Source organism: Suncus etruscus, chromosome 16 (genome assembly GCF_024139225.1).
Source record: "Suncus etruscus isolate mSunEtr1 chromosome 16, mSunEtr1.pri.cur, whole genome shotgun sequence".
Classification (NCBI taxonomy): domain Eukaryota; kingdom Metazoa; phylum Chordata; class Mammalia; order Eulipotyphla; family Soricidae; genus Suncus; species Suncus etruscus.
The window spans coordinates 12,352,933-12,367,151 of record NC_064863.1 but is presented as its reverse complement, the minus strand read 5'-3'; the positions used below and the strand labels follow the sequence as shown (position 1 = coordinate 12,367,151).

At 39.2% G+C, this 14,219-nt stretch overlaps 1 protein-coding gene across 1 annotated transcript in view; it reads left to right on the top strand.

The window, feature by feature from the left end:
• LDB2 (LIM domain binding 2) overlaps positions 1 to 14,219 on the top strand; it is a 387,724-nt gene that overhangs the window by 362,533 nt on the left and 10,972 nt on the right. Inside the window, 1 exon segment of the mRNA XM_049789969.1 lies at positions 12,584 to 12,707. Within this exon segment, the coding sequence (XP_049645926.1) occupies positions 12,584 to 12,707 (124 nt within the window).

Here is a 14,219-nt window from a genome sequence, read left to right as displayed (position 1 = left end):
TGAGAAATGAAGCTCTTAGAATTGTTTCATCTCTTAGAAAGTGTCTGTGATCATTGTTTCCTGGTAATAAGGTCAATACTGGGGTCTCTAGTCGAGGATATTTTATACAATTTCATACAACAAATTACTTATAAAGTTGTTGCAGCTAGAAAAGCAAAAAAGAATATGAGACAGCTTTAAGGTTGGCAACTGCCACTCTTGGAAGGAAATATAGGAAATCTCACAGTTGGACCAGGCTTTTTAGAGGTCTTGTGAGTCCAAGAAGAAAAAGTTGTTCATCACTTATTTACTTACCCAAGTAGTCTTGGGTTGATCCTACATTCCTCTCCACCAGGAGCATCAAAATGTGGCCATATTGGAAACTCAATTACTGTGTCAGAAGAGAGGGTATAGAGACAGCCTGTACTAAAGTCTAGAGAAGACAAAAGGTAAGACTAAAAGAACAGGTACCAGGTAGAAATGCCAATGGTTACCACAAGCCAACAAAAGCTGGAAGAAACTAGGAAATCTTTTTTTTTTTTTTTTTTTTTTTTTTTTTTTTGCTTGTTTTCAAAGCTTTCATAGGCAGCCAGGCATTTCACCCTCTGATTTCAATCTGTATTCTTCAGAATCAAGAGAAAATGCATCTGTGTTCTTTTATTCCACCTCATTTGTGGAACAATGTTGTGACAGGATTAGGAAGCTGATGTAGCCCCGCTGTCTCCAATCTCTTCTGCTGTCTCCAACTGGCTAAACCTCCCAGTAAGCCAGTGTCAACTGAATTACAAATCTTGATGGAAATCAAAGAGTTTATTCAATAATCAAGCCTGAAGAACAGGCTGACAGATTTTTACCCTGAAAGCTGCCCTATCTGTGACATGGGAGAGAGAGAAACAGTGTAGAGAACAAAAATAGCACACTAAGGTTTGGGAAGTTTTGGTTGCTCTTGCTTAGGAGTGTCCTTTGGGTGGTACTTAGGGATGATAAGTAGTGCTTTTGATTGGTCCTGTTGCATGCAAGGTAAATAAATGCCTTAACCTCGGTCACTTCTCTGGCCCACACACCAAGTTTTAAAAACCTTCCTGATTTTGTTTTTCAGATTTGAAGAGTCAGTTGTTCAGTTGTTCTGATTCAGAGTCTTGCTATTATCTATATATTATGGGTGATAAAGTATTGGGATAGTGAAACTTATTAGTTCTTGAGGGACTTATGACAGTCATCCTCAGGTAGACTTTCTTTGATCATTTTGGACCTGCCCTCCATCAACTGCAGCAATAGAGAATTTGTGAAAAGGTCAACCAATACCAGTTGAATCTTCTGGCATTTTTTGGCAGGATTCCTTTGCAGAATCTACCTGATTCTGATTCGATCAATCCAAGTGTTTTGCATTTAAATTTTTTTCCAGAGACAAGGAGAATGAAATTTCAGTCCTAGCAAATCTCTTGAGAAATTGTGTGCAGGGGCCTGACTCCTGCTATAGAAATAGAAGAAAAGGGCCTGGAGAGATAGCACAGTGGCGTTTGCCTTGCAAGCAGCCGATCCAGGACCTAAGGTGGTTGGTTTGCAATCCGGTGTCCCATATGGTCCCCCGTGCCTGCCAGGAGCTATTTCTGAGCAGACAGCCAGGAGTAACCCCTGAGCAGCGCCAGGTGTGGCCCAAAAACAAAAAGAAAGAAAGAAAGAAAGAAGGAAGGAAGGAAGGAAGGAAGGAAGGAAGGAAGGAAGGAAGGAAGGAAGGAAGGAAGGGAAAGGAAGGAAGGAAGGAAGGAAGGAAGGGAAGGAAGGAAGGAAGGAAGGAAGGAAGGAAGGAAGGAAGGAAGGAAGGAAGGAAGGAAGGAAGGAAGGAAAGAAAGAAAGAAAAGAAAGAAAGAAAGAAAGAAGAAGAAAGAAAGAAAGAAAGAAAGAAGAAAGAAAGAAAGAAGAAAGAAAGAAAGAAAGCGAGAAAGAGAGAGGAGGGAGGGAGGGAGAGAAAGAAAAGAAAAGAAAGAAAGAAAGAAAGAAAGAAAGAAAGAAAGAAAGAAAGAAAGAAAGAAAGAAAGAAAGAAGAAAGAAAGAAAGAAAGAAAGAAGAAAGAAAGAAAGAAAGAAAGAAAGAAAGAAAGAAAGAAAGAAAGAAAGAAAGAAAGAAAGAAAGAAAGAAAGAAAGAAAGAAAGAAAGAAAGAAAGAAAGAAAGAAAGAGAGAGAAGATTGGCGGTGGGGTCCCAGACCAATCCAAGGAAGATCAGCTCAATGCTGTGAGAAGGGAAGCTCATTCCTAATGACAGAGCAGGGAAGTCAAGTGTCTCAGTTAGATGGATGAAGAATGGAGATCAGATGCCTTGAGTTTCTCTCCTTGGCCTGCTCAATGCAGCTGAACATATTAGATGCTCTGATGGAGCCTCCGAGGTCCAGGAGTTAGAGAGGTGGTTCAGAGGGCTGGAATGAATATATCACATGCTGGAATTCCAGGTTTCATCCCTGGTCCAAATTGTCTCCTAGAACTCCTTTGGAAATGACCCCAAGCACTGAACAGGAATAGTCCCTGAATACTGCTGGGTATGGCCCCTGATAACAATAATACAACTGAGATAGCAAAAATACAAGAGCCACAACACACTTGAGAAACAGACCTAAAACTGCAGCTTCCATCTGTGGGCCTGTGTGCTCTGGGAAACAGAAGGTGCCTCCAGGATTCCAGGAGAGACCATGCAAAGAAAAACCTACTCAGGGCCACCACCTATTGCTTTTCCCTGTGCCTAGAGAAAGTGCTCATCTCCAGGGTTGGATGAGATCATTTTCAGAGTGATTCATATGTGGAAAGGCCAACACTCCTGTGGTTGAACCTTCAGGTGTCTTTAAGAGATGTTCTGAACTTGACAACCAACCAATTTACTTTAATCCTATAAGGAAACAAAATCCCATGCGATCCAATGTTTCAGAATTGACTTCTAAGCGAAAGCATTTCTTTCCTTCTCTTGTGTCTTGCCTTCTGAGGCCAAGTGAGTTATGCCTGTTCCTCATTCTTAAATGTTTCTAGGTGGGCTCATCTATTTGCTTGTTTCGTTTCCCGGTTTGATTTCATATTGCATGTTTTATCACTTTAATAGGGGCTTTTTGTGGTTTGTTTCTTATTAGAAAAACTCCTGTGCCTTAGATATCATTTGTTTTTTAATAACTAAAAATCCCCTGATATCCTTATAATTCACACTTCTCATAAGAATCCATCTCTAAAAGAAAAAAAATAAAATGAAAAAACTCTGGTGTGTGAATTTGAACATGTACTTATCACTAAATTCTACAATGCACTATTAGGGGTGACATTATCTGGTAAAATGCCATCTACTATTCCCATGGCTGTTACCATCCTTCGTAGCTGCATTGTCTCTAGTGCTCCCTAAGTCTCTGGGAGACCAAGTGATTGACTTCCCAGAGTCACATCATACATTGACTTTTTCTGCTCCGTTAGACAAGCCATTGATGCAATCTGTATTAATCATCAGACCAGTTGACACTTTTTGAACACTGACCCTATTCTAGACCTTGTTTTTAAGAATCTACCTAGTTGAATAATCACCCTATACAAGAAATGGGTATTGAAAAGATTTGCAATTATTGCACATTGCAATATTGCAAAAATATTCAAACAACGGTGCCTAAGAGGAAAAAAAAAGAGAGATGGAAGGCGAGAGAAAGAGCGAAAGAAAGAGAAGAAGGAAAAATGTCTGCCCAGAGGTCGGCAGGGGGAGAGTGGAAGGAGGAGGGAAACTGGGGACATTGGTGGTGGGAAATGTGCACTGGTGAAGTGTATTGCACGGTGTATTGCTGAAACCAATCATAGACAACGTAGTTACTGTGAAAAAAAATACCCACCTCTATTATGAACAACCTTGTAACCACATGTTTAAATAAAGTAAATATATTTTTAATTTAGAAAGATTCCAAGTCCTCAGGCACAAAGTATGACCTTTATACAAAATAAGTTATGCATTCTCCTGCAAAATTTGAAAAAAAAAAATTCTACATAGTTGGGTTTGTGGTTATTGTTTGCATGCCAATCTTGTAACCAGCCTCTAACAAATGAAGGCATAACTCTACAGCTGAGCCATACTCTAGGCCCTAAAAGGTTGTAACTCAACAGAATTCAATATTACAATGAGGCAAAGCCATAGTACAGCATATAAGCTGCTTGCATAACACTGAGCTGACCCAGTTTTTTAATTCCTGGCATTCCATATGGTCCCCGAGCCCCACCATTGAGTGCAGAGCCAAGAGTAAGTACTGAGCAATGCTGTGTGTCCCCTCAACACACACACACACACACACACACACACACACACACACACACACATGCCGCGCACACACAAAGTATCACTAAGCAAAACAAGCCGGGAAAATAATATTTAGTCACAAAAATCACACTGTTAATAGATTGTAGACTTGGAGGCTGGGTGGGGGGATGATGTCTGAATGAGGATGTCACATAGCATCCACCTCTTTATGCTTTTACTAAGAAGCAAAGTAATAGAAAGATCTCAGTCTTTTATTTTTTGTTTTGGTTTGTTTTGTTTTGGGCTACACCCAGTGACCCTCAGGGGTTACTCCTGGCTATGCATTTAGAAATTGATCCTTACTTGGGGGACCAAATGGGACGTGGGGGATCGAACCACATTCCGTCCTAGGTTTTAGCATGTGCAAGGCAAATGCCCTACCACCTGAGCCACCACTTCGGCCCTGAACTCAGTCTTTTAGCCTTGATTAAGCCCTCCATATCCAGAAAGGAAGATAATACATAGACATTCAGATCACAGAACTGGAGCCAGACAAACTTGACTGCAAGCCCTTTCTTCAAATTGCAGTAGTCTAGAATCCATTATCAATGTGTTCACTATCAGCTCTGGGTGATTTGAAAACATGGATCAGGAACTGAGGAGGTTGAAAGACAGTACCTGTCAGTTGCATAGTCCAGGGTAAAACCACAGCCAGCTAATCCACAGCAATCATTCTTAGGAATCCACAAATATTTGAGTGTGCATACTTCTGTGTTCAGTAAAATGGGAGACAAAAGTAAAATATGTCTCCTAGCTAAGGAAATAAAGCAAATCACAGAGAGAAAAATTTCCAATGCAGATGTAAATATGGATCTAAATAACGCTGAATAATAAACACTGCAAAGTAAAAGTCCCTTATATGCAGGATTATCAGAAGCAGAGATCTGAGATAGAAAAATGGAGGATCTTACTCGTCCGATTCATATGGCTTCTGCATTATTTTAACCACTGCCAGTCTACAAATGCCTAACATGTCACAAGATAAGAAATTTGTTTCTTTTGCTACAAAGAGCAGCCAGTGCAGTTAGGGTAAGAGAAGGGTCCACTACAATAAAGATAGTTTTGGGTAAGAATTGGATGCTGAAAAGGGATAAAGAGATATGCATAGTATTCTTTCATTAACAATAGTACAAACCACAGAGTCAAAGGGGGGAAAGGAATAGAGAGAGAGAGAAGTAAAATATTTGCCCTAGAGGTGGCGGGGGTGGGGTTGGAGGGAAACTGGGGACATTGGTAGCAGTAAATGTGCTGTGTCAAAGGGACGTGTACATTATATGGCTGAAACTCTATCATGAGCAATTGTGTAACCACAGTCCTTAAATAATTATTTATTTTTTAAAAAATAAAATAAGCTTTCTGTTTCAAGTTCTTGTCTGATGGGAGCATATCAGATCCTTTGCACATGCCATCTGCCCTTGGAACCTGGTACCAAATGGTATCAGCCACCCTTCTGCAAATGACCGAGTAGGCAGGATTTTCAGGTGTGAGGACCAGATGGATTCTGTTGCAGTTCTTCAACTCTGCAGTTATAACACAAAATCAACTATTGAAACTGCAGAAATGTGCTCATATTTAACTGCCAGGGCTAGCTCTCCAACCCTTCAGTTGAGCTGTTTGGAAGAAATGGGAGATCTTCTAAGCATGCAACAACAGGAGTGAAAGCCCATGCAAGTATTGACCTGGGAATCCTGGGTAAATGCATATGTAAATAGTAGAAGTTCAATCTTGGAGAACGTTAGCAGAATAGAATCAATTAAAACACTGACAATATATAGGGTCTTCGTCTGAGAGGTCACCAACTGCCAACTGCAGTTCAGTGGCTCTTCTTCTCAAAGGCCAAGTCTAGCTCTGGCAAGTTCTGTCTTCCTGAGTTTGAGCAAAGAAATAAATAAGAAGAATGAGTCTGAGCAAGTAGATAGAGAGAATAAGATTTTTCCAAATGAAAGCAAAAACCATGCACTCTGTGTTTGCTGGGCCTTTTAGTGATGTGGAAAGGCTGTTATTGTGCAAAAGATCTTCTTATCTGGTCAGGAACTATCATAACTAGGCTATACTTCTGCAAAGCTTTCTGCACAGAAAAGGCAACCTTCTTCTTTGTAACTCATGTATAATTCATCTCATCTATATCCACAGGGAAATATCTGGCGTATTTATAATTAGCAAGTGGCCAAGCTGCCTAGTGTCTGATTATTCATCTGTCCGTCGGTCCATTCATCCATTAACTCTCTCATTTTATCATTGTTACAGTTACAGCTTTTAGTTTTACACCAAAGAGTGATTACTGTGGCCAGAATCTTAATAAATGAAATCAGAACTACAGGAAGAGCAAGCCACGTCCAACACTCTAAATCTGTAAAAGGTTGTAATTGGAACTTTGCTGTGAGGGACAAATTATTTTTCTGGGATCTTCACTGGATCCGGCAAGGATACATATTTAGAGGTTTCAAAGTTCAGAGTCTTGAATATTGCACACTCTTTCCCCTCCCATAATGCCCTGGGAATCTTCCTATTTTCCAGCACCTTCTGAACTGCAATCCTCTAAGCAGGCTGCTGCAGTTATTAGAGATGTGCCAGGCTAGCTACCAGCAAAAGATTCATTACGCTGAAAACTTGGTAGGAGACCCAAGTCTGCTGATAAAATTGTTCTTCAGAGCCAAAGGACTCTGTGTTAATATGCTTCGATCTACTAATAAGCATTTGAGGTTTGAGTGGGGTGTTTGCATCTCTATGCATGTGAGCATGTGCATGAAAGAAGACCATTGCATCTCTATTATAGTCTGATTCATACTTTTTATAAGTTGAGGCTACTTGACCATAGATGGGGGGTAAAAGAGAGTTCCTACGTGCCATGATGCAAAAATGTGTACAAAATTTGAAAGCCTGATTCCTCAGCCTTTTTGGGGGTTCACCAAAGACCTGAGATTTCAGGGAGAGCAGAAATCATGAGTCTACAAAGACTTGCCTGCAGACCCCAGGAAACCCATTCCCCCAACCTTCTTTCTGATTTCATTTCATAATGCTCCAGGCTTTTATGGTTGCTGAGATGCTGTGGCTTGCTGCAGGCAAAGGCAGGCATTTCCCTGAGTTAGTCCTGCCACCTACAGCCTGCAGCCTGGCAAAGCCACACAGCTCCAAGCAGAATGTGCAAGGCTTGAGCTTTGCATGCTTAAATAGGAGAGGGCTCTCCGTGAGAACCCTCCAACGGAGGGAAAAAAAATGGCTGTAGGGATTATTCATTAGTATGCAGAGTTGCAAATTCCTTTAGGATGTTCTATAGTGATGAAAAGATCTTTTAACATTAAAGGAAAAGGGATAGATACGAAGAATGAGCACCTGAAAAAAGTTTTGTCCGAAACCCAGAGAGAAAAAGCACACAAAAGCAAAGAAAGAGAAGATGAGCTCAGGATCATATTAGCTCATTTCTTAGCATGTTCAAGGCTGATAGCCATTTCTAGGTCAAGACAGATCATCTTGGCCACTAACTTGTCATGGAAGAAAAAAATCTCTGCTTCAGAGATGTATGATTTCCTACACAGTTTGATATGTAGACACACAGGAAGTTTTCTCAGGATGCATAAGTCACTGTTAAGGAGTTAAATTCTGAGAGCAAATATTGTGTTTTCATGTCCCAAGCACCTTAGGAAAAGTGTTGGTTTAAGTCATAGAAATATGGTTTGCTTTGCTATCTGTGCTGTGCCTATTAATATGTAACTATAATATCTACTGTTTGTTGGACTCGTCAGAAATTTTACCCAAGATTATCAATATCAGGGGTGTTGTATTACAGAAGAAACAGACCCACAATGGTTACCTATATACTCAAGTATATAGATCAGCTTATAGTTGGGTCATAAGGTTATTTGATTTGGTGCAGGCACACCGAATCAAATGCCAGTAGCTTCCAGTCATCTTCTGCCCTCTGCTGGAGGGGGTGGTGCCAGTAGTGCCACGAATCGTGGCTGAGCTGAAGAGGTAAGAGGCACAGTGGCGTTTGCCTTGCAAGCGGCCGATCCAGGACCAAAGGTGGTTGGTTCGAATCCCGGTGTCCCATATGGTCCCCCAAACCTGCCAAGAGCTATTTCTGAGTAGTCAGCCAGGAGTAACCCCTGAGCACCGCCGTGTGTGACCCAAAAACAAAAAACAAAAAAAAAAAAAAAAAAGAGGCTGAACTGAATTGTATGTCACTCAACTATTTAACCCACAATATTCAATGGCATATTTAATTAAGTGAAAAACCCACTTAAGGCAGTAGAGTCGTGTAAGTAAATGTTTATATAAATACTGAATCCTTTTAATCAGGGGTTTTGGAGTATAAGGATTAAGGATTTTTTTTTTTTTTGGTTTTTCGGGCCACCCCCATTTGATGCTCATGTTATTCCTGGCTAAGTGCTCAGAAATTTCCCCTGGCTTGGGGGAAGATATGGGACACCAGGGGATTGAACCACTGTCCTTCCTTGGCTACCACTTACAAGGCAGACACCTTACCTCTAGCGCCACCTCACCAGCCCCAGGATTAAGGATTTTTAACCATTTATTTACAATGCTTTACTGCCTTAACTGGTTAATTCACTTTATTAAAGTTGCTGTTGAATGCTATAGGTTAATGTGGTATGTTAATGGTTTATAGTATATCAAAAAATCATGTATTGTAAATGTAATCATATATTTATTTACCTACTGATTCCTCAATTGTAATTGTTTGGGGTATATATTTTTATTTTTGAAAGTTACCAGTGGCTGCTGCTTTTTCCACCATGCCTTATACTTGATTTACAAAGTTTTCCCAGTTTTTAGGGTAAAATTAGGGGGTCGACTTATACTCGAGTATGTACAGTAAGTGACTCACCCAAATCTACATAAAGAGGAAGGCAAATCTCTGGACTTCTTTTTGGGGGGATCTTTTCTAAAAATGTTATTTTATTGAAAGCATTGTGATTTACAAACTCCTTCATAGTTGGGTTTTAGACATACAATGAATCCATCTCCCTCCATCAATGTTCCCCAAATGTACCCCCATACCACCACCTCCTACTTTTCAGCCTGCCAGTATAGCAGGCCCATTTTAAGTTTAGATTGTTAAAGTGTGGGAATATTCAGTCATTCCTCTCCACTGACATATTTTATGTTCATTGAGAGTTCTTTACTCAAGAAAATGGATCAAGAGGAAACAGTTCTAAATACTAACTGGTCCAGGCTAAGAAGCTTGCCACAAAGAGCTGAGGAATACAGCTAAGGCAGAGAAGGGATCATTATGATAATGATAGCTGAAAATAATCACTCTGGGCAAGAACTGGGTGCTGAAAGGAGGGAAAGTGATATGCATGATAACCTTTCAGTAATGGTATTGCAAACCACAGTGTCTAAAAGTAAAGTAGGAAGAGAAAGAGAGAAAAATATCTGCCCCAGAGGTAGGCAGAAGAAAGGGTGAGATGAAAACTGTGGACATTGATAGCAGGAAATATGCACTGGGAAGTGTATTGGACATTGTATGACTGAAACTCAATCATGAACAACATTGTCTTTGTATCTCATGATGATTCAATTTTTTAAAATGTACAAAAAAAAATTATTCCCAGGTCTTTGAATTTTTTACACTTTTCTTACACTTCACATTAAATAATAAATGCAAAAATAATCTGACTTTATGTGAGTCAAAGAGTGATTCTTTCTGGCTGAAAAATCCATGCCCACTTCTGTGGAGAAATTGGTAGACTGAACTGCTGTTAGGTCAACTGAACCTCCATGTTTGAGAAAGGCTTGAACTTTGACTTTTTATGAGGAATTCTGAAAGAGCATACAGTCTTCGCAGGATACAGAATAACTGCACTGGAATATAATTCATGTCACAGTCATTCTTTCTCCATTTGTTCCTTGTTGATCTTTTAGTATTTAAAAAAGAACTTCAAGGTAAGAAAATAGAACAGGAGAGTGAAGCTGTGTTATACCTCAAGCAAGTCTTGCTACTTTACAATTTCATTCACTAGTGTTGCGTCCTCTGTTTCTGTGTCTCACTTTACACCTATGTTATTCAGGCATTGAACTCTCTTATTCCAGAGAAATTAGAAGTGGAAAGAAATTACACTTGGTATCAATGATTTGGAGCAAAATTTAACTCACTGCTAGGTTAAAAATATTGAGAAATTCTCTAATAAAAGTCAACCTTATTATCGTACTTGGGATTGAACATAGAGGATGAATGTGGCAAAGTGGGGTAACAGGGAAGAGATGGAAATTAAAGTTAGAAGTTATTGGAATTTTGTGCATATCTTGGTCTCCATATTTATTTATCTTAAATCCCAACCTAAGTGAGGCTGTGAACTTCACATTTTAATATTTACTAGAACTGCAAGGAAGTGTGGCTTTTTTTAAGGGTTTGTGTTTTGTTTTGTTTGTTTGTTTGTTTGTTTTTGTCCATACCTTGTGGTGCTTCTGGTTTACTTCTGGCACTGCACTCAGGAATCACTTCTGGCAGGCTTGGGAGGGTCATGTCGAATGACGGAGATTGAACCCAGCTCAGCTGTGTGCAAGGCAAATGCCCTACCTGTTGTACTATTGCTCCAGCCAAATATGATTTTTTAATAAAGTTCGGGGTCCAATCTCTTATCCAGTCAGCATTTTTAATAATAAAAACTTAGTTCTAATTGAAGTATTTCTTAGACCTTCTTGGGAACACTGACCACAATAGGCATTCTGCTTTTTTTTTTTTAAGAACCTCCTTTTTCTTTCTTTCTTTTTTTATTGAGAACAATGTGAATTGCAAATCTCTCACAGCTGTAGTTCAGTTACATATTGACAGTGAATTAGGGCTGTTCCCACCATCAGTGATGACCTTCCTCCACCATAGTACCCTGCATGCAACCCAAACCTTCATCCTTAGCCCCATGAACTACTAGTTGTAACAGGTCCATTTTGTGTTTAGCTTGTTATAGTTTGGGTCTCTTTATTCTGTTATTGTTGACTTTGGCTAGGTATTTAAATTTGACCTCTTTTTTTTTTTTTTACTCAATGTTCCTGAGACCACTTGGCCCTTAGGCCCCATCCACATTTTTTTTCCCTAGTCTCAATTTGTAAAAAGACATAGAAATGTGAAACAATAAAGTGATTCAAGTTCTATGAAGAACCCCCTTTTTAAATGTATTTATTCATTTGAGCTGAATGTGGGACAACAGGGAAGGCAGTTTTGACACTCAAAGTTTGTAGATTAAATGGAAAAGGAAGAATGGGAAAGCAGCATATCATAGAACATGAATGAGTTTGTTCATAGAGCAGTAAGGATGGAAGTTCCTGGGAGAACTCTAAAGAAATAATTAACTTGGTCTGCATGAACATATATGTATGCAGCGCTTGAACCAAGGATCAACAGAAGTGACTAAGTCCATGTCTGTAACTGCACTTGCAAAAGTAATGGACATATCACTTTAAGTTGGGGTCTTTGTCCTCGATTTTTAGACTCTATACAATCTTACTCTTATGACTTCCAACTGAGAAGAAATTTAGAAAATTCCAAAGCAATCCTAAGACTATTTTCCTTCTGTTTCATTCATTATTCTGTCATCCAATATCCAAGGCCAAAATAATGCTGAAAAAAAAAATAACCAAAGAAGGGAATGTGTGTGCAGAAGCAAAGCAAAAGCTCTCACAATGAAGAAATGACATCCTAAGTTATTGACATTCCCATCCTAAGTTATTGACATTCCCATCATGTATAAAATAGAAGTGAGGACATGATTAAAATGAAAATCTTGTTCATCGCAGACCTCTATAAGAATCAGATTTTTTTAAGTACCTGTAGCCGCCCTTTTGTTTCTCAAGGCTTAATAGATGGCTTTTTCTGCCATATAATCTACATGAACTTGAATTGTAACTCAGAATGTATGGTATACAAAAAGAAAGAAGACCAGAAACAAAGTGGAAATTGGAGCATGCTGTGCTTCATGGAAGGAACACTTTCCCTTTTACCAGAAAGACCCATTTGACTTCACAACAGATATCACTATATATATATATATATATATATATATATATATATATATATATATATATATATCTACCCAAAAGTCTGTACAGGACAGCCTTGTACGTGTGTATAAATCACGTTCAGTTATAAAATGATATGTATAGCAAATTAAGTGAGCATCAAATGTTGTTAACATTTTTTCTCTCCAAATGAGAATGGGGTGGTGGGGGAGGAGACAACTACCTTCTTCAGTGTCTTAATTGTTTCCTGCTGCTAAAATGATTTATTGCCAATAATATTATCAAGTAGTGAAACCTCCATGTCTTTGATCTCCTTGCAGTTGTGTGTAATACTGGAGCCAATGCAGGAACTGATGTCCAGACACAAAACCTACAACCTCAGCCCAAGAGATTGTCTGAAGACCTGCTTATTTCAGAAGTGGCAGCGGATGGTGGCCCCGCCAGGTACACCCACCTTCTTCCTTCTCATTCTTAATGCATTTCCTCAGGCCTCTTTTAGAGAAGAGAAATCATAAAAAGAACATGATCATAAGTGTGGCAAGCCAGCAACTGCTGAGGAATAGTGGAAGCATGATTTTGATCTGAGATTTTGAATGTGTCAAAGAAAAACATGATTAGAAAACAGTTCTCTTTTTCTCTGATTGGATCTCACAGCCCTCGCAGGGTAAAATGATAGATCACAGCTAATGCTGGTGAAGTGAAATTAGTGGTCCTGTAAGTACCATATTTTTCGCTCTATAAGACGCACCTGACCATAAGACTCACATAGTTTTTAGATGTAGAAACACTGCACTCAGGCTTCAACTCCAGGCAGCATTCGCTCCATAAGATGCACTTTTCGGGGGACAGTTGTGACTTATGGTACAAAAAATATGGTAAGTGCTTCTGTTTCCCCCAAAAATACAGCTGCTAGCTTTCTCATAACCAACATTCATCTATTTTCTATGTTTAGGATTACTGGGAATTTCACCTCACCTCAACAGAGGTCAGAAGTTATTGGTGGCTCTGTGCTCAGGAATGACCCCTGGCAAATGTTCTGGGGACCATATGTGGGACAGGAAATTGGACCAGCAAGACATGCAAGACAAGCATGTTAGTCACTGTGCTAGCTCTCTAGTTGCTGTCATTGATATTTTTGGTTTATTTATTTTTTATTTGAGGGCTACATCTGGCAGTGCTCAGGGGTTACTCCTGGCTCTGCACTCAAATATGGATCCTGGAAGGCTCAGAGGACCATATGGGATGCCAGGAATCGAACCTAGGTCCATCCTGGGTCTACTGGGTGCAAGGCAAACATCCTACTGCTGTACTATCTCTCCTGTCTGCTGTCACTGCTTTTTAATGTTTTAAGAATATCTAGAAATTACAGAAAGTAATGAAGAATGAAAAGTGAGAAAGATGGTGATTGGAAGAAGGAAAAAAATATGGGAAGGAGGGAGGATTTTAAAAATTGCTGTTTTTTTTTTAAGAAATGTGATATCAAAGGAGTATGCTAATCATAAAGAGAATACATAAAAGATCCTATTTCCTTCACATCCTAGAATGCAGTTTAGCTACTGTAGTCTCCTGCTGGGGCTCTGAAATTACTGCTCCAAGTCATCACTAATTGTCTTTCTATCTATTACATTTTCACTCACAGGCTTATGTTGAGCCTCATTGATCATAAAAGCAAAATGTATCCATTCGCTAAAAAATTATTTTTATAAAGAGTAATGATTAACATAAGGCACATAGCTTTCTGTGTCACAAAATACAATGGTCACCTTCTGCTGGTAATTGGCCGGAGGTATCATATAAAATGAATATGGCAAATTTAATCAAGTTCATATCTAGAAAGCTAAGAAGTGGAGTGTTATTTTACATTGAACAATTGCATCTCTATCTCTGGAAATTTTTGCCATTTATGACTTTTTTTTAAGAAGATTATAGATAGCCTTACGTTCCTTTTCACTCTCA